The following is a 25,216-nucleotide window of genomic DNA, read 5'->3' as shown; positions in this document are numbered from 1 at the left end:
AGCATGTGGCCCGGGACCTCGGGCCATGGGAGGACCCTGCATGTGGTGGGAGGCGGGGTGAGGGTTTGCGGCCCCTGAGGGGCGGGAGCCCTGACCTTGGTCTTCCCGATCTGGTAGTTCCTCTTGTCCACGTCCATCTTTTCCAATAGGGCAGAAATGACCTCCCGGCAGGGCTGGGTGTTCTTGGGCAGCAGCACCTGGAACTGCTCTGTGAAATCCTGTGTGATTTTGGCCAAGAGAAGAGAGTCTCTGTTGAGTTTCTGCCACCAGCAAGGATATGGCGCTCCAGCGATTCCCTGGTCGAGCCAAGTTTCCAAAGCTGGAATGGTACTACTGACAAAGCTAGAATCTCAGACTCTCTGAAACAGCTTCAAGCTTCGGAAAGACCACCACACACACACAGCACTGGGTCTTTCAGTCACTTGGAGAGTGGCTCTTAAGGGCCTGCCAGGGCTGGCATTGTTGGGGGGTGGCCAGGAAACAGGGCTGCCTTCGGGGGGGCTCACAGTCTACGGCTCATTAGAGAGCTGAATCAGAGCTGGAGATACACAGCTTTTAAGTAAAGAGGTCAAATTTTTAAGAATGAAGCGTTAGTAAAATACACTGGCATTTCCTCCCATTTCTGTGATTCTGCTTTTCCTATTTATACACGGTCAGAGAGACGCTATTTCCATTCTGTAGATGAGAAAAAGGGAGGCGTGCCATGATGAAGCCCTGTCCCCGAGGCCATACAGGTACAGCTGGATTGGGGACAAGGTGCCACCACCTCCGGCTTCAGGCCCAGTGCTGACTCCTGTGCTCACACCGGGGATGCCAGCTCATCGTATGAGCCAGGGGTTCTCAGGCCAGGCTGGCTTACCACCAGGGACGTGGGGTGATGTCTGGACACATCCAGGCTTCTCCCAACTTGGGAGGGCAGGGTGCTCCCGGCATCGAGACCAGGGATGCTGCTCAACGTCCCATAATACACAAGGCAGCCCCCACCAAAAGAATGACCAGGTGGCCCCAGGGTCAATGGTCCTGCCGTCGAGAAACTGTTCTAGCAGCTTGGTCTTCACTAATTTGACGTCACCAAAGATCCTTCGCATTTCTAAAAACCCCAGGGAGCCAGAACTGCTTGCTGCTGGTTGGTGGAATAGAAGAGATGGGTATAAAAGCATCTGTCACAGAAGATGCTCAACAGAGGGCAGAGCTGTGCAGGGATCTGCTCATGTAACTCCCTCTTCCCAGCTTGGCTCGACACCTCTGTATCCTTCCAGGCTTGGCCTGGGCCCAGCCACCTCTTCCGGGGACACTTGCTACCCCCAACCCCAACGACAGAGAAAAATCTGGTATAAATGCCAACAGTGCCGGGGTGGAGAAGCCTTGGCATCAAGTGACCCCCTGGGTTTATGTTCCAGAGAAGCGCTCTCTCTGAGAGCAGGTGGCTGGCCCCCTGCCCCGTCAGGACAGGCACGCGCGTGCCGCCTACCTGGAACGTGTACTTGGCGCTGTAGCCTGACCTCCGGATTCGCACTGTCTCCAGCATGCCCGTGTAGCGCAGCTGCTGCAGCACCAGCTCATCGTCGAAACATAGCTCCTTCTGAAACGGGGTATGGGCGGTCAGGACACGTGCCTGCTTCTGGACAGCAAAGCGTCGGCGGCCGGGGATGGGGAGCTATGGGACAAAGTCCTGTAGGCTTCCGGACACAGGCACGGTCGGGGAGCAAAGGCCAGCCCCAGCTGGTCGGGACTGTCCCCAGCGTGGCAGCCGTGGCCACCCGGAGGATCCGTATTTCCTTGCTCCAGACATTCTTTTTGGATTAAAGAGGTGGGGCTGCTCAGCAGTGGGGCTTAAGGTATTCATCTCTTCTGGAAAAGCTGGCATCTGATCTGCTCTATTCCCTGGTGTCTGGGAGACACGTGCCATTTCTTGCTGCTTAATTTAAGATGATGTGCTGCAAAGAGTTAGTTCTTAAGAGCTCCAATCAAAACCGCTGCTGAGCTCATACCCTGCACCAGGCCCTGGGGTAAATACTAGGGATTCAGCCAAGAGGAGAATAAGGTCTGGAGGTGGAAGCCAGGTGCGTACGTGAATGGGGCAGATACTGCCAGGGCCCCTGGGGAAGGGTCCAATAGGTGAGGGGGCCCTGGACTGAGTCCTGAGGAGGGAATGGGCAGGTAACAGCCAGGTGAAGGCCCAAAGGAGAACTCCGGGTCCTCGCCCAGGAGGAGAGAAGCCACAGAACCTGGTAGGGAGAAGCTGGGCTCTGGATGTTGACAGGGCATCCCAGGAGCAGGAAAAAAGGAAATGGAAATGGGAAGAGGCAAAGGGGGTAGGCCCAGATCCTAATGGTTCTAGCAAAGTCCCCAAGGGGACAGAATGGCCGATGGACCTATGGGGCAAAGGAAACCTGGCAGGGAGGGCTGAGCCCCCACTGGGGCCCCCACTGGTGCTCCATGAGTCTTTCCAGAAATTTTCAGATCAAATGAACAGCAGGCTCTGTGCTTCTGCCATATGACCTCAGCCCCTCCCTTCTGGCACATTTTCTGCACTGGCCGATTTGGAGATGTACTGAAGAGCATGTTTGACTTGTCCCTCCTAGGGCTTCGCCACGTTCCAGATGATGTCCTTGCTCTTGGTGGGCCACCTGGCTGCCCTCACTGCTTCCTGCGAACCCCCCCTCCACCTCAGGCCGGCCATTTCTGGTTCCTGGAACCTGTGTGAACACTTGGTTCCTTGAGACCTTGGCCTTCACCTCCCCAAGACATGGGAGCTACTTACCTTCTCGGCATTGGAGCGGATGCAGCGGATAAAGAAAGGCTCCGCCTTCCCCAGTGCCTCCAGGAGCTTGTTAAGGGACGTCTGGGGAAAGAGGGAGAGGTCTTGAGCTGGCAAGCCGCTCAGTGGGAGGGGACCCAGGTCACTCGCTGGCATCAGCACTGATACAGGACATGGGAAGCCGTAGCTGGACATTCTGACTAGAGGCTGCACTACCTCTGGGAGCCCCAAAGAGAGCCGTAGGGTCCCCAGAGTTAACAGCTGTCATCTTCCCAGGGTCTCCCAGCTCTTTGTCTCAGTGGGAATATTTGGGGGGGGGGGGTTGGTGGGACCAGATAAACTCCTTCTGGGGATTTAAAATGCCGGTCAGCCGCAGAAAGAAGCACAGATGCCGTGATTTTGTTCTTCAGCCTGCTGTTTACAAAAAGGATTTGCAGGGGGTGCCTGGGTGGCTCAGTCGGTTAAGCGGTTGCCTTCTGCTCAGGTCATGATCCCAGGGCCCTGGGATCGAGCCCCGCATCGGGCTCCCTGCTCGGCGGGGAGCCTGCTTCTCCCTCTCCCTGCCGCTCTGCCTACTTGTGCTCTCTATCTCTGTCAAGTAAATAAATAAAATCTTTAAAAAACAAACAAACAGACAGACAGACAAACAAACAAAACCAAAAAGGATTAGCAGAAGCTCCCAGGTGAGGGGATTACAAAAAAAGTCAAGGCGGACACAAAAGACTCAGACTGAGGAAAAGGGGAAAGGGAAAAAAAGGTAATGGCAAGTAAGGGTCAGCAGCAGCCTTCCGGCCCCCTTAAAAAAAGTACCTCTGAGCTTCCTGGCAGCCAGGGGAAAAAAGGGAAACATGACCTCACAACACAGTTCGGTGGTCACCTTCATGGGCTCACGTTATTTTAACTCAATGGTCCACAACAGGGGTGATTCTGCCCCACCCACCAGAGCATGTGGCAATGTCTGGAGACATTTTTGGTCGTCACAACCGGAGGATGCTACCATGTGTCCCCTAACGCCCAGGATGGCCCCTGCCATGGAGGACGAGCCAGCCACAAATGTCAAACAATGCCGAGGGCAGGAAGCGCTAGAATAACCATTTGTTGGGTTTGCCATGGCCAGGTCACAAGAGCATTAGGCTGAGTTCGCCCACCCCCCACCCCGCAGCCTCTCCGGGCTGCCTACCTGGAACTGGGCGCTGATGCTAGGCGGCTTCTTTTTCTTGTGGAGGTGCAGCAGGGACTTGGTGGTGCGATCGTGAAGAGTCATGCTGATGATGAGCTTCAGGGACTTGGAGTCCAGCAGGTTCTAGGACAGACACATGGGGTCTGGCCTGCCCTCCTGGTGGGCCCAATGGGCACTGGGAGGCCCTGGAGCCAGGACTATGCTCCCGGGGGTGGCAGCTCTTAGGATCAATCTCGGGACAGTGCTGCTGGAGGGCAGGGGGTGGTGGGCTTGGCAGGAGGCAGAGGCGGCCCCAAGGCCCATGCGCCTTGCACATGGCACCAGCTCCGGGAGGACTGATTACGGCCTCTCTTGCAGCCCGATGGGCCGGAAGCCGAGAGCTCCAGAGGGCCACCTTCCTTCTGGACATGACTTCTCCAGGGGTGCCAAGCCCCTGGCACTTCTGCACGAGCTTCTCCGGCGGATCCCCCCATGTGTGCCAACCCTTAGTATCAGCTCACAGAAGGAACTAGCGCTGTCCCGTCTGTTGGCCAGACTAGGAGGTTTTTCTCCCTTTTGCACATTTCATAATCCGTCTGCACACTGTATGTGGAGACTAGATAGAGGCTGGGTGCAGTTTACTGGAGGCCAACTACTGGGGTCTCGGCTACTGGCCACACACGGTTGCCTCCTTCCTGATGGGACTTCCCTGGCTGAAGGGCCTCTGCTCCCAGAAATGCCTGGGAGGTGCTGTATCCTGTTCTGCCCTCCGGAGGTGGCTGGTAGCTAAAGATCCCCAAAGTGGGGGGAGGACAGAAGGGTCCCATTGCCTCTGGGTGGGAAAAGCTCTTTGGTGCAGATCATACTCCGAGGCTCCCGTGGGATCAGGCCTCCCCCTGCCCCGGCCTGCTTTCCCACCTCTTCTCAGGTTCCTCCCGGGAGCTCCCGTCAACATGCTTGTGCAGATGACCCCATCACATGCCCAGCTTCTGGAAAACCCCAAGACCGCTCCAAATCATTTCCGTCGGAGAAATTATTTTTGGAGGGGAGCGGGCGGCAGGGGGGGACGGCGGGAAGAGGAAGGAACTAAAAAGCTGGAGATGTTAAAAGTGCCTCCCTCCCCCCACCCCACCCCCTATTTTCCAGAAAGGGAGTTGAGTCAGGCACTCCCAAGACGGGCAAAAAGCAAGGTGGCCTTGGGCGGTGTCGCGAATGTTTACCTTTGGAATGAGCTGCTTTTGTTTGATACCTTTACTTTTCCTGTCAAAATATTAAAAATGGTTTTGTGAACAGAAGGAACACAGTGTCTGGATCTGGGTTAGTTGAACAAGCCGCGCCTCGCGGGTTAGATGGAGCGAGAGCAGAGAAAGCAGAGTCAGGGCCCACAAGTGCAACGAGGCCGCTGCGCCGCCTCTCCGAGGCCCTGGTGGGCCCACCCGGTGCATGCGTGGGGCGCTTCTGCGACTGCGCGGGAGCTTCACTGTGCCAGCAGCCACCCCCGAGGGGGCAGGTGCATCTGGCTCGGGGCAGTGGGTCATCGGCCAGGCAGAACGTGCGTCTGTGCGGGGCCAGCCACGGTGGAGCTGACGGGTCTCAAAAAATGACAGTGGACTGCCTCTCGTGGAGCTCGGGGGGACCCAGCACCATTCTGGCACCTACCAGGTGTCCTGGCTCTATTCTCTACACGTTGGGAAATGTCAAGTAGGCCCACAAGAGCCGCCTCAGGACCCCCTGACAGGCTGTGGGGGGTCTCTGCCCACACTGGTGCTGAGGAAAAGACAAAGCCGATCTTTTGGGGAAGGCAGAGGGGTATGGCCCTCATTCTCAGACGCTTTATGGAATCTTGCAGACAAATAAAAAATTTTTTTAAGCTTGCAGCTTTGGGGAGCCCGGGTGGCTCAGTTGGTTAATCGGCTGCCTTCGGCTCAGGTCATGATTCCAGGGTCTTGGGATCGAGCCCCACATCGGGCTCCCTGCTCCTCAGGGAGCCTGCTTCTCCCTCTCCCTCTGCCGCTCCCCCTGCTTGTGCTCTGTCAAATAAATAAATAAAATCTTAAAAAAACCAAACTTGCAGCTTGGCTCATTTTTAAAACCAGCTGAAGAAAGGCATCTGGGTGGCTCAATCTGTTAAGCGACCAACCCTTGGTATTGGCTTAGGTCATGATCTCACGGGTTGTGAAATCAAGCCCCATGTCGGGCTCTGCACTCAGCAGTGAGTCTGCTTGGATTCTCTTCCTCTACCCCTCTCGTGTTTTCTCTTAAATAAATTAATGAAATCTTGAAAACAAAACAAAACAGCTGAGGAAATGGTGCCCCACAAATCAGCAAGATGCTTGGTTGTGAAGTTCTATGTATATCACGTTGCATCTTAATCCACATGAGATAGAATAAGGCATAATAAAAATGAATTTGAAAACTGGTTCTCTTGTGGGCACAAGCTCTGAGTGGGCTTGAATGTAGCCCATCGGCTGAGGCTGCTACCTGCCTGGTGCTATGCAAGTCATCACTCTTGCTTTGCGGACAGAGGCCGAAAGCTCAGAGCACTCGGGCCACGTGGTGAGTGAGCGACAGCGAGACCGGGTCCAAACCCGGTGTGTATGGCTTCTGGGCCCTCCCTCCCACATTCACACTGCTGTCCACACAAAGCAGGGCTGTGGATGTGTGTGAAATCAGACGCCCTCTTTCCTACAGCTTCTTTATAAGGTCACAGGGGCAAGGGGCAAGGGGCGGGGGAAAGCAAGCCTTGCTCTGCATGTTCGGGGACAGAAAAAGAGATGATTTGTGGGAGGAGCGTTCCTGCGAAGCTGCGCGGGGCACTGGGGAGCTGGCAGGGATTTGGGCCATGGGGCAGACGCTGGGGCAGGAGTGTTACGAGGACCAGTTAGCAGAGGCTGGTGTAAGAATGGAACCACAAGACAGCACGTTTGCAGCGGCCAATTCAGCATGACGGGAAGCCCGCAGGCCGGGGTCCGGGGACCCGGGGTGGTGGTGGCGGGGGGGGGGGGGGGGGGCGCCGCAGCCTTGGGGGGACTCACAGGATGAAGGTGCGGGGTTTCTGGAGCCGACTGAGGGACTGGAGAAGCCTACGGGGGTCCTCACCCTGCCAGGGCAATCCTTTGATGGTCTTGATGATTTGATCATGCAAATCGCTGAGGGGGGGGGTGGGGGGGTGCAGTGACAGGGAGAAGACCGAGTTAGAGCAGCAGGCCCGCCACCTTGGGGTCCCCAGCACGGTCGGGACCATCCCCAGGCCACTGGAACCGAAACATGCAGCTGGGGAGTCTGCACGCCACTGTCTCTCTCCCGCCTGCACCAAGAAGGGGGTTCAGCCAAGAGCGGCTAGCCACCCCATGGAGGCTCCCCCTGCTCTGGGAGGGCCAGGCCTGTTGCAGGCCTGGTTTTGCATCCCGGCCTCTCAGATCACTGAAAAAGGCCTCCTCTAGAACAGCCCTCTGGAATCTGTAACAAGCATCGAGGGCTACTGAAAAGAGACCAGAGGGTGCCTGTGGGACGCAGCTCATCAGTTTTTCTGGTTGATTCTGGGGCCACATGTCAAACTCCTTGTCGGCTTCAAGAAAGGCCTCAGGAGGAATGATGGGAACTCACACCGTGGCCCTCCACCGGGGGCGATGCTACCTTCCAGGCGATGTCTGGAGACATTTGTCGTTGTCATGACTGGGTGGGGGGGTGCTGCTGGCATCTGGTGGGTTGAGGCCAGGATGCTGCTCAACCCCTACAGGGCCAGGGACGGTCCCACCACAGAGGGGGAACCCGGCCCAGCGCTGAGGGTGGAAAACCCTAGTTGAAGGAGGGCTTAGCCCCGAAGAATTCAATCTCCTTCACTTCCTTTTGCTTGATCACCGTGGGTTCAGGGCTGAGCATATGTCCTAGGCCCAAACTTTGGCACCAACGCGTGAGAACAAGAATGGGTCAGAGATGAAAATCAGATGCTCTGGAGGGGACTATTCATGAAGGATGTCTAGATGACAAATGTCCTTATGGAATTTCTAGAAACGAGGCAGCAGTGACTGCAGGGTGAGTTGGGAGGTTCTGGTTTGTTCATTTCTTTTAAAAAATCCCTCATTCCAGTTTTTTCAAGTACATGTTTAAGCTCTGGGCAGTTGGCCTGGAAAGACCCCGATCGGCAGCCCCTCATCTGTGTTCCATGCACCATGCCTGAGGGCGTGGACAGCCGCACTTACCTCTGCTCCCTCGCCCTCCAGGGAGGCACCGAGCAAAGACAACAGAGGGGTCACATTTCACCTCCATACCCTCAGCGGTCAGCGCAGTGGCCAGAGATCCGGACAAGGCCCATGGCCTCAGCCCATGCCCCCTAACCCGGCCAGATCTGGCTAGAGTGTCCCCAGCAGGCCCTGGGGTTCCCCGGCCTGCTGACTCCCACTCCTGGCCCTGGACACCACGCTGAGCGCCTGGGGACAGCAGCTCCTCTTGATGTGCCTCCCTGGTCTTGGGTTCGAAGGCCCTTGCTTCTACTTACTTCTTGCTTTCATAGAAAGCAATGATGTCCTCAAAAGCGTTAATATCGAACTCCTCAGAGCCGTCAAATGAGAAATCTAGCATTGAGCAGCTGAAAGGGAGAATCTGTATAAACTAAACATGCTCCTGGAGTGGGACCCGCAGCCTCGGGGCCAGGCCCTGGGGAGACTGGCATCCCTTTAGCAAATGTGGGTCAGGGGCTACATTCAGTCTTTGGGGGATGGGGACAGGGAACACACAAACAAGTAAAGAGATGCATTCTTTTTCTCTTGCCCCCTTTTGGGTGAAAAAGTGGATTTAAAAATGCACCTTTTACAAGCAGGAAAACGACACACGGTGCTTTCAGACAAATCACTTACGGTCACTTACCTAGGTGCTAGCTCTACCTCGATACATACATGTTTATGAATCTCTTGAAGAACTTTTTACTATGAAGGACTCAAAAATAAAATGACCTTTTCAAGTTTAAATATTGACTAACTTGCTTCTTGGGAATCTGGAGTATCAAGAAGCTGGGAACTTGGCTGCCACAGGGCCTTTGCATGTGCCTCTCCGACTGCTAGCACGCCCTGCCTGCCTTGCCTGGCTCAGCTGGTCTCTTTTCAATACAGCCTGCCTGGCTCTCTCAAGATATCAGAAGTGTCCTTCCTCTGGCTTTGTCATTCCCTTGGAGGTCTGTCCAGTGTGGCCTTTTTTTAACCCCACCTTCCTGGGAGCGCACGCTGCTCACTGTTATACTCAGTGCAAAGTGGGGTACGTGGAAGGCCCTCAGTCATTGCTAGGTGGCCTCAAAATACCCTCATCATCTTGTGTGCAACAAGGCATATTGTGTTTCTGACAGCAAATGAAGGAACTCAACCTATCTGCGTTTGGGCCACCCTGGCCCGGCTAAGGGAGGAAGTGCTCTTAAATCAAGCCTGTTGCTCGGTGCAACCAGTCAGCGGCTCCCTGGCCCCACCCGCCAATGGCCACGGCTGGCCATGAAAAGAATCCTTTGTAAAGTGAGCTGCCAACATCTCCCTAATGCAGATGCCGCATCGAGGCCTGACTCTGTGTGCAGAAAAGCGGCAGCCAGATGCCGTTTGTTTCTGGGTCCTTTTGATTCAAGTGGCTGCTGGGTTCCTTATTCAGGTCAACCCCAACCTGGGTGGAGGGTGGAGGGTTTCTGGCATTGTTTTAAACAATACTGCTGTGTACCAGCTTTGGTTTGGACAAATCAAGGTCTCGCTCACCGGTACAGTTTTTCTGATGGGGTGCTGGTTCCTCTCTGCAGCTCTCCCAGGAGACTGCGGACGCCCGGGCTGTCCGTACCTGCTGTGGACATGGAGCAGATGTGAGTTGGAGGCGGGGGCTGCCTGGGGCCTGGAAAGCCTTTGTCTTGGCCACAGAGGCTTCCATCCTGACTTGAACTCATTTAAAAAAAAAAAAAGACAGAACAGTCTGACACTCAAATTTGGGCAGAGCTGGGAACCATGAAGGGTTTAATCCCCCCTCCTAAGCAACACTATTTATACCTACTTCTCATAAAAGCTTTATTCTTGTTCTGCTTTTAATCAAGGCCCTTTGTGAAATGGAGCCCCGTGGCCTGTACACCTAGAGCCAACCTTGTGGGAGTCACTCAGCCATTCTGGGCCTCAGGTTGTCCTTACGGAAAGACAGGAACGTGCCTTCCTGCCTTGTGAGGATGAGGAGAGTGAATTATATACCCTGGTACAGAAATTCTGTTTGGGACGATCCAAGTTCTGGAGCAACACAGGTGGTGGTCACACGACATGGTGAATGTGCTAAAGGCCACAGAGCTGCACGCTTTAAAACGGACTGAGTATCCCCCTCTCGATGGTGACAGGTGGGCCCCATACCTGCAGCCTTCTCGGCCCTCTCGGCCCGTAGGCGCCCAGCTTCCCGGAGCACAGCCATGGCCCGGATGGCGGCCCGGAGCACCGCCCAGCGGAACACGGCCACGGGATCCATGCCGATGAGCTCCCGCACATAGGAGCTGTCACTGCCCCGAAGGAGGGCCACGATGTCGGGCCGCATGTAGTCCATGTTCTTTTCCCGGAAGTCCTGGTGGGGGAAGGAGGTGTGTGGTCACTCGCCAGTGACTGCCAAGGTCCTGGGAGCCAGCCCGGGAAGGGCTGCTGGTGGGGTGGGACCCATCTCGACAACAGAGGTGGGTCCTGTCCCTGGGGCCTTCGACAGTAAGAGCCAAGGACTTAGGGCCGGGTCTGAGGGCCCCCAGAACCTCGCCCCGTACCACCAATAAAGGAGATGGACCGAGCAGAGGCCAGAGGTTAAGGGGCCTCCGGGGCATCCACCCTGTCCCCTTCCTGCCTCCCACCCTTGACTGATGATGGCAATGGACAGACACGTACCTTGATTTGATATTTCACCTTCCCTGCGAAGTGCTGAATGATGAATGCCGGCTCCATGACGGGGGTGCCAAGGAAGTACCTGTTGTCTTCGTGCTGCTGTTTGAACTTGGCCAGCAGGGTCTGGCTCGTGGCATGGGGAAAGCTGGGAAGAGAATTTGGAACTTTCAGCTGCAGGAACAGCGGCGACCACTCGCTCTGCATCCGGGTGCAGGCCCTTGGTGACTGGGCCTTCGTGGTCAAGGCAAACATCTGGCGCAGGCAACACTGGGAACTGGGCCCACTATGGGCAGCTCCCGGGAATAATCCCAGGATGGGGGGACTTCTGGTCTCAGATCTGTTGTGTATCTGGATGCTGTGTCGTGGGGGGGGGGCCTTGCCCTTGCTCCTCTGTTACAGAGAGGGGCTGGGAGAGGAGGATGGAGCATGGAAGGGGGTGAGGGCAGAATAAGAGCCCCGTTGTACCTGGCTATTTCTGCCTCCCAGGAAGGAAATGCTGCAGTTGGCTTTGGCATGCCCTGCCTCACCGCAAACACAGGCAGAGCAATGCGCCTGTGATGCCCAACAGCAGGCTCCACAGACTAACGGGGATGGGGTGGCGGAGGGGGAGAATCTGTAGCTACCAAGCACACTGTTTCCAGGGCTGGGGAAAGGGTGTGGAGTGAGGAATCTGCTCACTCAGTCGCTGGGATAAATGCCATTTTAACGCACTATTTTAGAAAATCCAGATTAATGCAAAAAAAAAAAAAAAATCCATGATGAACAAAAATAGCAAGATTTTAAACAAAGACAGATACAACCCTGCTCAGCCCGGCCCTGCCTCACATTCCTCCTCCGGATCCAGCTCTGGGTTTCCTGGGAGTGACAGGTTAACCCTTCCTAGCAGCCTGCCTGTCTTCTTATCTCAACGTTCTCTACCTGGATCCCAGCTATGAATGGATGTGTCTGTCCCGTCTCGGGCGGGGCCTGGGTCTGAGGCAGGAGAGGATCCTGATTCAGCCCAGCCCCACAGGGACTTCCGAAGCAGACGAGGGGCAGATAAAAAGTTGTTGATAGAAAGATGTGTCCACATCCTGACCCTGGGAACCTATGAGAGTGACCTGATTCAGAAATAGGGTCTTTACGAATGTAATTAGTTAAGATGAGGTCCCACTGGGGAGGCATTCATCCAGTGGATTGGAATCTTTATGAGAAGAGGAGATGAGACAGAGATAGAAGAGATGGTGATGTAACCACAGAGGCAGAGACTGGGGTGATGCAGCCACAAGCCACGGAACGCTGGGGGCCCCCAGGAACTGGAAGAGGCGAAGAAGGACCACCGCCTAAAGCCTCTGGAGGGAGTGCAACCCTGCCCACACCTGGATTTCAGCCCAGTGATACTGATTTTGCAAGTCTGGCCTCCAGGACCAAGAGAGAATACATTTGTTGTTTAAAGCTGCCTGTGCTTTGTGGTCATTAACGGAGCCGCAGGTTAACAAATTCAGTGAGCGAATTTCAGTGATCGCGGCTGGGTGACCAGGGGTAAGGCACTTCATCCATACCCCTTCCAGCCTTCACGGTGTCCTCTGGACGAGGGGTGCCAGGCTCAGTGGTCAGTGTGGCGCGTCTGGGCCCCCGATCCCATGTGTTGCCCTTTGCAAGCATGCACCAACCCTGTGCCCAGTTCCTAGACTCAGGCCCTGTGTCCCTTTCTTAACAACTCCCGGGTGTGCGTGTTTCAGAATTGAGTTATCGCACGTGTTAATACTTCCGTGATAAATGCTACGTGCCCTTTGCGAACGTGAGGTCAGGATTTGTGGCCAAATGAGTGTGACAAACTCAGAAGTTCTTGGGGATGGTGTGGATTCAAGGCGAGGCTCCAGGGGCTAGGGAACCATGTTTGCAGGGGGAACTGGGCCGTGGACACTCACTTGCTCTCTTCGTCCAGCAGATAGAAGAGCCCCGTGGGCTTCTTGCTGATGAGATGGATGCAGCCGACGTTATCAGTGTAATCAATGTTGTGCCATGAGATCCCTTCGCTCTGGTACTCCTCCTGTAGGGTGTAGGGCTTAGCTGGTAATCTCACTACCTCGTGGCTATGTTATCGTTTACACAGCATGTGGTGTATATGAATATACGGATGCACGTACGTATTCATACATACGTGTGGAAATAACAGAACATGTGTTGATATATCAACGGAAATATATTCATAATTATATAAAACTATTAATAACAGGAAAAATTATTAATAACAACAGGAAACAGTACATGCTTAACCATCAAACATACAAGATGCTTAAAATCACACTTAATGTGTCCCAGGGGCCAGCAATCTTTCTCTGTAAAGGGCCAGATGGTAAATAAAGCTTTATGAGCTAGATCATGTCTTGTCACGATCCTGCTGTGGTAGCATGAAAGAGGCCATCGACGATATATAGACAAGTGGGCGTGGCCACGTACCAATAAAGGTTTATTAACAAAAACAGGTTGTGGGGCCAGACTGGACCTGTGAGCTGCCATTTGCTGGCCCCTGCTCTGGAACCTCAATGTCCAATAATGCAAGTGATATAATGCCAGGTAGTGAGTGTGCCCTATGTAACTTTGAATTTTCTAATAATCACAGTTAAAAAGGTAAAAAGAAACAGGTGAAGTTAACTTTAATAATATAGTTAATTTAACCCCAATATATCCAAACTATGATTGCGTCAACATGTGATTAATGTAAAATAATCAATGAGGAATTTTATATTCTTTTTCTTTTGCATGATGTGTTGGTAATCCACTGTGTTTCACTATTGCCACACAACTCAATGTGGACCAGCCACGCTTCAGGGGCTCAACAGCCAGAAGGAAAGTTTAATAGTCAAATCAGCTAGATATTTATATAAGCCCACCATTTTTTTTTTTCCTGTCCAAATCATCAATGTGACGGATAATACAAGGGTAAAGACGGCTGTGTGTATAGTAGTGAGGAGACACGGAAGACAGATTGTCAAAATTGTTGACCAAAGCAAATCCTTACAAGGCAACTCCTTTTCTCTCCCATTGGATGGATTTTCACATTTGAGCAGAAAGAAGGTACAAAATTGACCCATGGACAAACATGCCCCCAATGGCTGCCTCATCCAAGCCGGGGCCAGGTTTTCCCAGACTTTCTCTTCTGTAGAGAAAGATTCCAGGGCTGGTTCACCAGCAAACCGGACCCCGAGGGAGACCCCGGGGGATCTGGATCGTGTTGCGGATTACGGCTCATTCCGCCCCACGTTGGGCTGCCTAGGCAACAGATGGCATTTCCTTACCTGTTCTAGTTTGAAAATGTGCTGGTTGAAGTAATACTGAAGCTGCTCGTTGGCATAGTTGATGCAGAACTGTTCAAAACTGTTCCTCTCGAAGTCTTCAAATCCGAATATGTCGAGGACCCCAATGGACAAGCACTGGCAAGACACAGAAAACGGTTATTACTGCTCCTGTGGAAGTGACCTGTTTGGTTGTGCGGGCTCTGCGCTCGGCTGAACACTCTGCTGTCACTGCCTTGGAATCTGTAATACGTGAACAAGGGACTCCGTGTGTTCACCGTGCACTGGGTCCTGAGAACTGCGCCCCATCCTGTTCCCTGGGCCTGCCCCTCGGAGCAACCGGCCTCTCCCCTGACACCAACCAAAGCCACCTTGGCTTCTGACATCACGGGCCATCTGCCGACGGTGTGTGACACCGAAGGCCTGGCCTTCCCCAGCTCTGCTTGGTGGAGCAGACAGGGGTGGGGGCTCTCACCGAGACAGACTCTTCCATGTCTTTCTTGTTGAGGAGGGCATGGTTGATCCGCAATACGATCCAGTCGAACAGAGCACTGTACAGGGACTTGGCCATGGAGTCGCGGGCGGTGATAGCCTGCGGGCACAGGGTGGAGAGCGTCACACCTCGACAACGTGGGCCCTGTGCTGCACCACCCAGAGGTCCGCACTCACAGGAAAATCGAGGCTGTGACTTTGAACGCCCCACTCACTGGACACACCCCCTCTTACTCTGCACGCCACCTGTCAGCTCGGGATGCCCCTGCACACCGAAGCACGAACTATGAAGCTCGGACCCAGCAGCCTAAGGTTCAGCGAAGTCTTTCTCACGAGCCAGCCCATTCCTCAGAGCAACCTGGGGATGCTGAGGATGGAACACAGGCTCAGGGAGGGTGCCGGGCCGGCCCGTGGGAAGAACCAGCCAGGAGGCCGAGCTGGGTGGGAAGCCAGGTAGGTCCCTTGCAGCTCTGGGAGCATCGTGGAGATGTCATCGTGCGCATGAACGCAGTAATGGTTTTTAAATTAAAAAAGAGGCTTACGGAGGTCTAATTTACATACAAGAAATTGTTTCCTTTATGTACTCAGATCTAGGCTGTGACAGATGTGCTTGGCTACAATTCAGATCTAGAACACATGTCTTGGTTTTGCCTTTCCTGGGAGGTTGTGGAAAGGGGGCCCCGAGGGATACAGAACCCTCACACCTGGCATCTGTCCCTCGGTGTCCCGTCCCTCAGGGGCAGCCAAGCTGCTGGGGGCTCAGGTGTCCTGTGGCAACTTTTACAGAACATTTCAGGGGACCTTTGCCTGTGGGGGCTCAGAACGTACATGGTGCCCATTGAAGATGCCCAAGCAGTTTCTACCACCAGCTAAAAATCCCTGCCATGGCTAGGCATTTTCCTGTGGCCATCCAAGCTGCAAGCTGCGAAGCCCACTGCTCTTGAGATGTAAAAACGCAAGAAAAACCCAACCCAAGGAAAACATCCTGGCTGGGGCAAAGGCCAGAGAGAGGTGTCCTATCAAGATCCAGGGACGCACTTAATGGTCGTAAAGGTCATACACTAGCCTGGGCAGGGGGGTCAACAAACTTTAAAGGCCAGAAGGTCAGTATGTTCAGCTGTGAGGGCCAGATGGTCCTGTCATGATGACCTGGTTCTGCCAACACAGCAGCAAAGCAGCATGTAAAAAAAGGGGGGGGCGTGGCTGTGCCAATAAAACTTTATTTACAAAAGCAGGCAGTGCGCTGGATTTGGCCTGCGGGCTGCAGATAGCCATCCCCTACTAGTGAGAACTAGCACAGAAACACCGAGCAGAACACGTGTGGCCTGAGTTCTGGCCCTAGGGCTGAAGTGTGCTGTAGAAGCTGCTCTGAGCTGTGCTTGAGCTCACGTGAGAACCAGAGACAATGTCACAGCTTTTCAAGACAGGGAAAAGGCTATCTAGGCCGGCTGTTTCCAGAGCCCCCCCACCAACTTGTGGTTTGCAGCCCGGTGCCCCGCGAGAGCCCAGGGTGGTGCTCACCTCGCTGAGACTATAGGGAAGGATGAGTTTGTCATTGGCTGTCACCGTTTTTCTTTTGGTCAGGACCTCCACCAAGATTTCTCGCTTCACCTGTTTCGAGGTCGAGGAGGGAGAGAAGGCTTGTTGGGCAGGTCCTCATATTCCTGAGGTAGGGCTGGAAGCCCGAGAAAGGTGGCAGGAGGACTTCCAGCAGCCGCACCAGGAAGTGGGACCGAAGCCCACCGCGTGATGTGTGCTATGCTCAGTGTGTTTCCGAATCATCACACTCACAGGCTCGGTCGATGGCCCTGGGAGGACGGTCACATAGGCCTGGGGGTCCCTGTGGGCCCGTGTGCTGCCTGGCAGCCTGCATTTATAGACGTCGCTGTTGGAGTGGGTTCCTGGCCTGTTCCCTCCTGACTGCCAAGCCCTCTTCACAAGCCAGAGGCAGTCAAGAGTAGGGGCCAGGGAAGCTGCCTGAATCTCCTGGCAGGTGTGCTTACTCATCCCCACAAACACAACAGAAGCCAGGCTCCTGCATGCAGGCACATGCTCTTTAAGAGCCACAGGTGGAATGTATGCTTAGAAAACAGAAAGATGAGGGGAGGACTTCTCAGATCTGGCCCCATGGACACTCGGGGCCGGATCATTCTTTGCTGTGGGGAAGCTGTGTTGTGCATTATATGACAAGTAGCATCCCTGGCCTCACCCACTACATGACAGTAGCTCTTCTGGGTTGTGACAACCCACAGATGCCTCTGGACACTGCCCAGTGCCCCCTGGGGGTTGACAAGTGCCAGTGGACAACGGGATGGCAGGTCCAATGAGCATATGACCTCGCTGATCAAAGTATGGTTTCGAAGGGCCTTTCACATGAGGGGCTGAGACGGGGTGCAGCTGTGCTCAGGAGGGCGTCCTTGAGAAAGGAGGAAGGGATAGAATGCCCTTGAGGGCATTATGCTAAGTGGAATAAGTCAGAGTAAAACAAGTATGATCTCACTGGTATGTGGAATCTAAAAAAACCAAAAAAAAAAAAAAACCCACAAAAAAAACAAAAACCAAAACCCAAAACACTCACTCACACACACACACACACACACACCCAAACCAAAAAAAAACCCCTCCCAAAACCCCCCAAACTAAACCAAGCTGACAGATACAGAAAACAGATTGGTGGTTGCCAGAGGCAGGGGACGAGGGTGGGTAAACCAGGTTATAAAGAGGGTCAGAAGGAACAGACTTCTAGTTATAAAATAAATAAGTCCCAGAAATGTCATGCCCAGCACGGGGACCTCAGAATACCATATGGCATAACTCCAAGTCACTGAGAGTAGATCTTCCAAGTTCTCATCACTCGAAAAACCCGATTCTGTAACCATGTGTGGTGACAGATATTAACAGGACTTACTGTGGTCATCATTTTGCAATATAGACAAATATTGCTTTTGACGATCATTCTGTCATAACGCCAAAACTAACATAAGGCTGTATGACGATTATACCTCAATTAAAAAAAAAAAAAAAGAAAAAGAGAACCAAGGAAGAGGTGTTGCACAGATTGTGGGGAGGAAGCGGGCAGACAGACCCCAGTTTATAGAAGCGAGGCCCATATAGGAAGTTCTGGGTCCTCGCTGGCTACCATGGCCGAGTGCAGGGAGCCGTACCTTCAGGAGCTGGGACAGCGTGTCCAGCACTTCGGGGGGCCCGACCTCTAGACCTTCGTCTCGGCCCGTGGCTCTCTTCTTGTACGTGACGTTGCCCAGGTACAGGATGGCTGAGAGGACGGAAAAAATCCTGGGAGAGCAAAGGAGCCTAGGTTGGGGTGGCTTCCAGAGTCGTAAGATGACAGAAGCTTCCAGCCGCTTGGGCTGAATTCATACAACCAGCCAAGTCCAGTCAGACATATGAAGTTAAAAAAGGTCCAGGGCGCCTGGGTGGCTCAGTTGTTAAGCATCTGCCTTCAGCTCAGGTCATGATCCCAGGGTCCTAGGACTGAGTCCTGCAGGAAGCAGGAAGCCTGCTTCTCCCTCTCCCACTCCCCCTGCTTGTGTTCCCTCTCTCTCGGTCACTCTCTCTGTCAAATAAATAAATAAGTAAATCTTAAAAAAAAAGTCCGATGTCACTGCTGGGGACCCTTTGTGGAATGTGATTTTGTAGACAGATGGCTGACCTGGGTGGTTTTGTTTTTTTTTTTTTTTTTTTTTTTTTGGTGAGGGGAGTGCTTAAAAATTTTTTTATGGGAGCCTAATATGCATGAGAAAAAAATGCAAAAGAAAAAAAAACCCCAAAAAACCTGCCAGGCATAAAAAACAGGCAGAAAAAAGCACACAATTCTTAAGCATATTTTGATAAACTGTCACAAAACATACACCTCCCTGTAATAAGCACTCAGAGCAAGAAATAGAACATTCCAGGCACTGGAACCCACCCCAGCTCCTGCAGAGGAACGGCTATCCTCGCATCCTAACGCTGTCCATGAACTTGATGTCAGTGAAATCATATGTACTTGCATCTGGCCTGTCACTGGAAGACTGTGGCATGGGGGTGCTATGTACGTTCCCTGTGTGAACTGGCATGGCCATACTCAATGCTGCAAGCCAGCATTTCTTAGCCTCGGCCCTGCGGACTCATGCGGCCAGATCACTGCTGTGGAGGGCTGTCCAGTGCACTATGGGATGCTGAGCTGCACCCCTGGCCCCTGCCCATTAGGTGCTAGCAGCTGTGTCCCTCTCCTCCTTCCCCTACGCAGTGTGGTGATGAAACATGTCTCCAGACATGGCCAGCTGTCCCGTGGGGGCAGAAGTGACTCCAGCTGAGCACCACTGCTGTGCGTGGAGTCCAGGGAGTGGCACTCTATGGCCCATTACTGGACAGCCTCGGAGCTAAGAATGGTTCTTCAGTTTTTTTGCGGGGGCGTTAAAACAGTAAGCATGGAGAAGAACACACAACAGTGACCATCTGGCCCCTGAAACTGAAAATTGGACTATCTGGCCCTTTACAGAAAGTCTGCCCAGCCCTGCGTGAAATGAAGCTGTTCGTTTATTTTATTTAATTCCCGCTGGTGAGCATTTGTGTGTGTGTGTCGGGGGGGGGGTTCCTAATTTTTGGCAGTAAATAATAAGGCTGCCATGTGCGTATCTCTGAGTCAGCACACGCACGCATGGTGTTGGGCAGACACAGCTCTCGTAGAAACTGCAGACGGTTTTCCAAAGGGGCTGGCCCAATCTGTGCCCTCCGAGAAGCGTGCAGGCATTCCCGCTGGGCATACCAAACATCGGGCAGGTGTGGCAAGGACGCTGTGCGGCTTTCAAAAAATTTTTCAAAATTTTAATTGTGGTAAGGTACACATCATGTAAAATTCACCATCGTGACCATTTTTAAGCGTGAGGTACATCTGCACTGTTGGGCAAAAGCCCCGTGGTTTGACATCTCCCAGTGACTAATGACTAACGTCCCTTTTCATGAGCTCATGCTCATTGGGCTGCCCTTTTTTTTTTTTTTTTAAGATTTTATTTATTTGAGAGAGAGAATGAGAGACAGAGAGCGCATGAGAGGGGGAAGGGTCAGAGGGAGAAGCAGACTCCCTGCCGAGCAGGGAGCACAATGCGGGACTCGATCCCGGGACTCCAGGATCATGACCTGAGCTGAAGGCAGTTGCTTAACCGACTGAGCCACCCAGGCGCCCGGGCTGCCCTCCTTTAGTGTCTTAGCTCCCACTGGGGTGTCAGTCAGCTCTCAGAGAGGGGTCTTAGGTAAGATGTGTGTCTCCTCCACGCAGGAGAAGGTGGGATGGCCGGCCCGCCCACTTACTGCTTCTTGGTGGCTGGGAGGAAGCCCACCATCTCCATGGCCTGCTTGAGTCTCTCAAAGTCATGCTTTAGGTCTTCTCCATCTTCGATCTTCAAGTTATGCTGAAAAACAAAATCAGTGGTACTCTGGGTATTTCTGGGCTGGCGAGGGTGGCGTGCAAGAGTGATTTTGGCTGGAACCGAGGGGGCAGGGCTCAGGACACGGGGAATGAATGGGCCCCTTTATGCCGCCTTCTCTGGGCCTCCTTGGAGTCGGTTTGGGGGCCGGAGAGGGCCCAGGCAGACAGCCTCTGACCTCCCGGTAGCGCGTAAACAGCTGTGGGGAACAGAGGCGGCGTTTGTGGCCAGGACACGGGGCTGTTTACCTGGTTGAGGTAGAAATAATCTTCAGGCTGCTTGAGCTGAAATTCTTGACGCTCTTCCTCGCTGACGCCAAGTAACAAATAATAAAACACGTGGTAGTTCCTGTGGGTCAAAACAAGGAGAAAAAATTTGTTTTTGGAGACCACACGATAGCTACTCTTCAAACCACTGCTAATATTGCTTTGGAGCCCACACTGGGGGGAAAAAAAGCACCTCAAATATGTACCAATTTGAGACAATAAGTCGATTCTAAAAACCAAACGCTGAGCTTCTCCGGTGAGTAGATGTCTGTGGATGCGGGGGTATTACTCTGGGTAAAAGCCTGGGGTAGGCACAAAAATAAGCCCAAAAAAGGTGGTTTAGGAGGTATGAGCGCAAAGCTTGCAGCCACAGAGCAGCCTCGATCCTGGGAGATCAGCCACGGCCTCCTGTCGGCCCAGGACACCTGCTTCTCTCCTTTGTGGGGAAGAAAGCAGATGTGATGGGTCACCAAGGAAATTTCCTCCTACCTCTCATCCTTCTCTTGAGAGACCAGGCGGGACTTTTCAAGCAGGTATTTTTCGACAACAGCTCTGTCATTAGAAGGAAGATGAAAGAATAAGATGTTAACATTTTGATAAGAGTTTTCTGGAAGAACTAATTTGTTACCATAATAAAGCCAGCTGTGGATTAACTTCCTTTGATACAAGGTAAACACAGGTACCTAAATCACCTCTAGGAATACGGGACGCCGGGGTGAGTTAAGTTAAGCATCGGGTCAGTTAAGTATCTGCCTTCGGCTCAGGTCATGATCCCAGGGTCCTGGGATCGAGCCCTGAGTCAGGGTCCCTGCTCAGCAAGGGAGTCTGCTTCTCCCTCTGCCTCTGCCCCTTCCTCCTGCTTGTGCTCTCACACTCTCTGTCTCAAATAAATAAATAAATAAATAAAATCTTAAAACAACAACAAAACAACAAAAAAAGAAATATAATCATCCTAAATGTCGCAGATACAACCAATTTAAATGTTGCAAATATAATCAGTCTAAGTGTTGTAAATATAACTACCCTAAAAATCACCCTAAGTCTTGCCTTATTCTATGACTGCCGTCCATAAAAATAAGGAACTCAGGTCGGCCACTTCTGCGCCCCAGACCAGATGCGGGCTGATCATTGCTCGGCAAGCTCAAGGAGCATCCTGGGGGAACCCCCTCAGGCAGCGGGAACCCGAGTGATTATACCCATGTTTTCATGGACAATATAGAAGGTCACCCCTGCATTCACCACCTCCTCAGCAATTAAATGCTTCTCCCATTAAAAATCTAAATATAAGCTAACAGGTTCATTTTCTATTTTTTTTTTTTTTTTTACAGCTTCACTATTGATATAAACCACACATTCTTATTTATTTATTTATTTGACAGAGAGAGACACACAGCAAGAGAGGGAACACAAGCAGGGGGGAGTGGGAGAGGGAGAAGCAGGCTTCCCACTGAGCAGGGAGCCCAGTGCAGGGCTCGATCCCAGGACCCTGGGATCACGACCTGAGCCAAAAGCAGATGCTTAACCACTGAGCCACCCAGGCTCCCCCAAACCACACATTCTTAAAGTGTGCAACGTGGTGAGTCTTGACTGGGTCCTTTCCTATTTTGTTCCACCAGCTTTACTAGCTGTCACTGACGTAAGGTAAACTAGAAGCGTGTGAACTGATGAGTTGTGACACATGCAGACATCTGTGTGCCCACCACCATGACCCAGCTTCCTGGGCCCTTGGTCACCCCTCCCTGCCACCCATCCCCAAGTGGCCACCGATCAGCCCCACTACAGATTAGTTTGCATTGTCTAGAATTTTAAAGAAATATAATCCTTCGGTATATACACTGTCTGCCTTGTCACTCAGCCCGAGAACTCTGAGATTTAGCCACATTGTAACGTGTATCGGAACTCCGTCCCTTCTCGTGGCTGGACACAGCACATCATGTCGACCCGTTCATCCGATGACGGATGTTTGCTGTCAGGGGTCCACAAGACTGGACGGCCTCTGGGCCAGGGGTCAGAGACCTCTACAGCCACACTCTCAATGCTAGCAGTGGTTAATGGTGACTATTCCTTGAGCATCTAGTGCCTTTTCAGGAATTAAATGCCCTGAATCCTTCCACCCTGGGGGTGGGCACAGTGGCTCCCACTGAAAGATGAGATACTGAAAACTGAAGAGGCCACCTGCTGCCTACGACCCCACGGGAGGGAAGTGGCCTGGCAGGGACCCGAGCCAGGCATTGGCCCTGCTCCCTCCACACCCACTGAGTTCCACCAAGTGTGGGAGCTGGATGGCTTTGCAGGCTACCCTCATTTGAGTGCATCCTGTTTTAAAGGAGGGGCAGCTGGTGACCAAGGCGGGGGCAGACCTGGGGGACAGCACTGGGCCCCTGGTCTGGGGCTTGCTGGATGCTACCTGTCTCTCTCTCTCTCCAGGACGGCAGTCTCCTGTCTGCGGCCTCGCCTGGGACACATGCACACAAAACAGGCATGGGCGGGTGTCCACGGACTCGGCCTGTGTCCTCTCTTCTTCCAAACTCATATGTTTTTTTCTACTCCTTCCCCCTGCTAGTAACTATTTTAGTTATCGGTGGCTTGTTCTCCTAGGGAGGGAGGCCGCATCTGGTTCTAGAATCAGACTCCTGTTAGAATCTCCACCTGTGGGGCGCCTGGGTGGCTCAGATGGTTAAGCGTCTGCCTTCGGCTCAGGTCGTGATCCTGGGGTCCTGGGATCGAGTCCCGCATCGGGCTCCCTGCTCAGTGCAGAGCCTGCTTCTCCCTCTCCCTCTGCCATTCCCCCTGCTGTGCTCTTCTCTCTAACTCTCTGTCAAATAAATAAATAAAACCTTTAAAAAAAAAAAAAAGAATCTCCACCTGTGGCCAATTCCCTGTGCTGTGTCAGCAGTGGGGGGGGGAGAAGGAGAGTGACCCCTTACTGGCATCGAGCTGCCATTTGATGATGCCTTTCCCTGACCATTTTTAAGGCCCCGGCCTCTATTGGGGTTCGTAGGGGGGGCCAGGGATCCCCCGGCACTGAGCCACTGAAACCACAGGAAGATGAGGCCTTGCAAATTGGGGAACTGAAGGAAGGTTTGGACTGCCCTCGACCCCTGGCCTCCACAGGAAATGGCACTGAGAAGTGTCACCTCCCCAAAAGCAGAACCGGGTCTGGGCCTGCTCTTCCCCAGCTGGCTGTGGCCACTCCCTGGACAGGAAGTGCACCTCCCCCTCGGAGAGTGGGCAGGCCACGGTCTGAGGTGGGACTTCCTTTCCTGAGTCTGAGGCCACAGACGCAGGACTTTCAAAAGTTGGTCTATAAGACTCAGCCACCCAGGGCCTCTGGCCCAGAGCCTGATGGGGGGCTGTGGCCGGCAGAACAGGCTACACCGGATAGCTGAGGGCCAACCCCTGCTGGCACACTGGGTCACATGGTGGCCCCCAGAAGATGTGACTGTGACCTTATTTGGAAAAAGGGTCTTTGGAGATGTAATTAAGGGAAGGCACCTGGAGATATGATCACCCTCCAAGATCAGGGTGGACCCTAAATCCAAGGACAAAGTCCTAAGAAGTAGAAGAGAACACCGAGACACAGAGGAGAAGACCACGTGATGGTGGAAGCAGAGATTGGGGTGATGTGGCCACAAGCCAAGGAAAGCCTGGGGTCACCAGAAGCCGCAAGAGGGTACAAAGAATCCTCTCCTGGAGCCTCCAGCTATCCTGCCTACGTCTTGATGTCGGGCTTCCAACCTCTAGCACCATGAGCCAATAAGTTCCTGTTGTTCTGAGCCCCCCGTTTTGTGGCACTTTGTTCTGGCAGCCCTAGGACACCAAACAGACCACACAGAGGAGCAAGCTGGGAGCAAAGGCTCCCCATCTGGCCCACGGCTGCAGAGCCAGCCTGGGACCCGGGAAAACATGAGGCAGCCTTTTGGCATCTCTGCACCCCTGAGGGAGCCCCCAGAACTGTAGATGGGGTATAATTCTGTGTCCTGTGCCTGACAAGATACTCTGGGCATCTCCTGCTGGTCAGAGGCCCCGCAACATGGACAGGGGGTGGCGATGCCCATGCAGCTGCCCTGCAGCACTGAGCTGGGGGGACCGCTGGATGGTCTGTGAGGGGCTGAGGGGCCAGAGCAGAATTGCCATTTATTGTGGGGCCTCTGCCCCAGACCATTGCCCATTGGAGCCTGGGCAGTGGGAAAAAGGAAAGACGCCAGAGGCCGAAGGATTCGAGAAAACAACATTCCTATTTGTGTCTTGAATATGAATTGTCATTTGAAATGATCATCAGTCAGGTAAGATGGACAGAGGAACTGACATACTTTGGACTCAATCCCTAGGCCCCGCCAGTCGAGGACTTCTCCATTCCTGAAATGCTACAGCCTTCTCTAGGACTCTAGCCCTGTTGCTCAGGTCTCCCCCCCATGTCGAGCATTTGGGCCACTCAGAGCATCACCTGGAACTGGTATAAATCCTGCTTCTACCACAGACCCTCGCACCAGAATGTGGAGGCAGGGATGATCCCTTTGAGTAACCCTGGACTATGCCAAGATGCCTTTTTTTCTTTTTTTTTACTCTGAAAGAGTTTTACTGGCTCATAAGACCTTTGCATATTAAAAAAAAATACCCAATACATTATGCAGTATTAAATCACAATTACATTTTTTAACCAAACTGTAACTAGCCAGAATATGTACTTTTTAAAGAGAAAGAAATGCTACAGAACCGAATTCTGAAAACGACATTATGACTTAAATACTGTGACAAAATAGGTAATTCCTTGTAACATTAATTCACCTCACAGAGCTGCCAGTTTCTTTTTTTTTTAAAGATTTATTTATTCATTAAAGGCAGACAGAGAGAGAGAGAGAGAGAGAGGCAGAGGGAGAAGCAGGCTCCCAAGGAGCAGGGAGCCTGACGCGGGACTCGATCCCAGGACCCTGGGATCATGACCTGAGCCGAAGGCAGACGCTTAAC

General features: G+C 53.0%; 1 protein-coding gene across 11 annotated transcripts in view; it reads right to left on the bottom strand.

Moving 5' to 3' along the window:
* The window catches only part of MYO9B (myosin IXB), an 86,987-nt gene that overhangs the window by 15,543 nt on the left and 46,228 nt on the right, over window positions 1-25,216 (bottom strand). For 5 of the 11 annotated variants that reach the window (XM_073900949.1, XM_073900952.1, XM_073900951.1 and 2 more), the window contains exons 4-21: window positions 20,738-20,800; window positions 20,231-20,330; window positions 19,867-19,967; window positions 17,721-17,850; window positions 16,078-16,167; window positions 14,540-14,656; window positions 14,068-14,202; window positions 12,697-12,818; window positions 10,790-10,931; window positions 10,277-10,481; window positions 9,650-9,731; window positions 8,419-8,508; window positions 6,956-7,069; window positions 5,141-5,180; window positions 3,942-4,064; window positions 2,765-2,845; window positions 1,472-1,582; window positions 96-218 (exon numbers count right to left, since the gene is read on the bottom strand). In XM_073900949.1, the coding sequence (XP_073757050.1) occupies window positions 96-218; window positions 1,472-1,582; window positions 2,765-2,845; window positions 3,942-4,064; window positions 5,141-5,180; window positions 6,956-7,069; window positions 8,419-8,508; window positions 9,650-9,731; window positions 10,277-10,481; window positions 10,790-10,931; window positions 12,697-12,818; window positions 14,068-14,202; window positions 14,540-14,656; window positions 16,078-16,167; window positions 17,721-17,850; window positions 19,867-19,967; window positions 20,231-20,330; window positions 20,738-20,800 (1,969 nt within the window). The remainder of the gene's footprint in view (window positions 1-95; window positions 219-1,471; window positions 1,583-2,764; window positions 2,846-3,941; window positions 4,065-5,140; window positions 5,181-6,955; window positions 7,070-8,418; window positions 8,509-9,649; window positions 9,732-10,276; window positions 10,482-10,789; window positions 10,932-12,696; window positions 12,819-14,067; window positions 14,203-14,539; window positions 14,657-16,077; window positions 16,168-17,720; window positions 17,851-19,866; window positions 19,968-20,230; window positions 20,331-20,737; window positions 20,801-25,216) is intronic. The other 6 variants (XM_073900950.1, XM_073900955.1, XM_073900953.1 and 3 more) reach the window with 6 other exon arrangements.

This window comes from Callorhinus ursinus, unplaced genomic scaffold (genome assembly GCF_003265705.2).
Source record: "Callorhinus ursinus isolate GAN/ISIS: 27379988/994484 unplaced genomic scaffold, GSC_fseal_2.0 scaffold15, whole genome shotgun sequence".
Taxonomy (NCBI): Eukaryota; Metazoa; Chordata; class Mammalia; order Carnivora; family Otariidae; genus Callorhinus; species Callorhinus ursinus.
The sequence above is the reverse complement of the archived record's forward strand: the minus strand, read 5'-3'. Positions and strand labels throughout refer to the sequence as shown.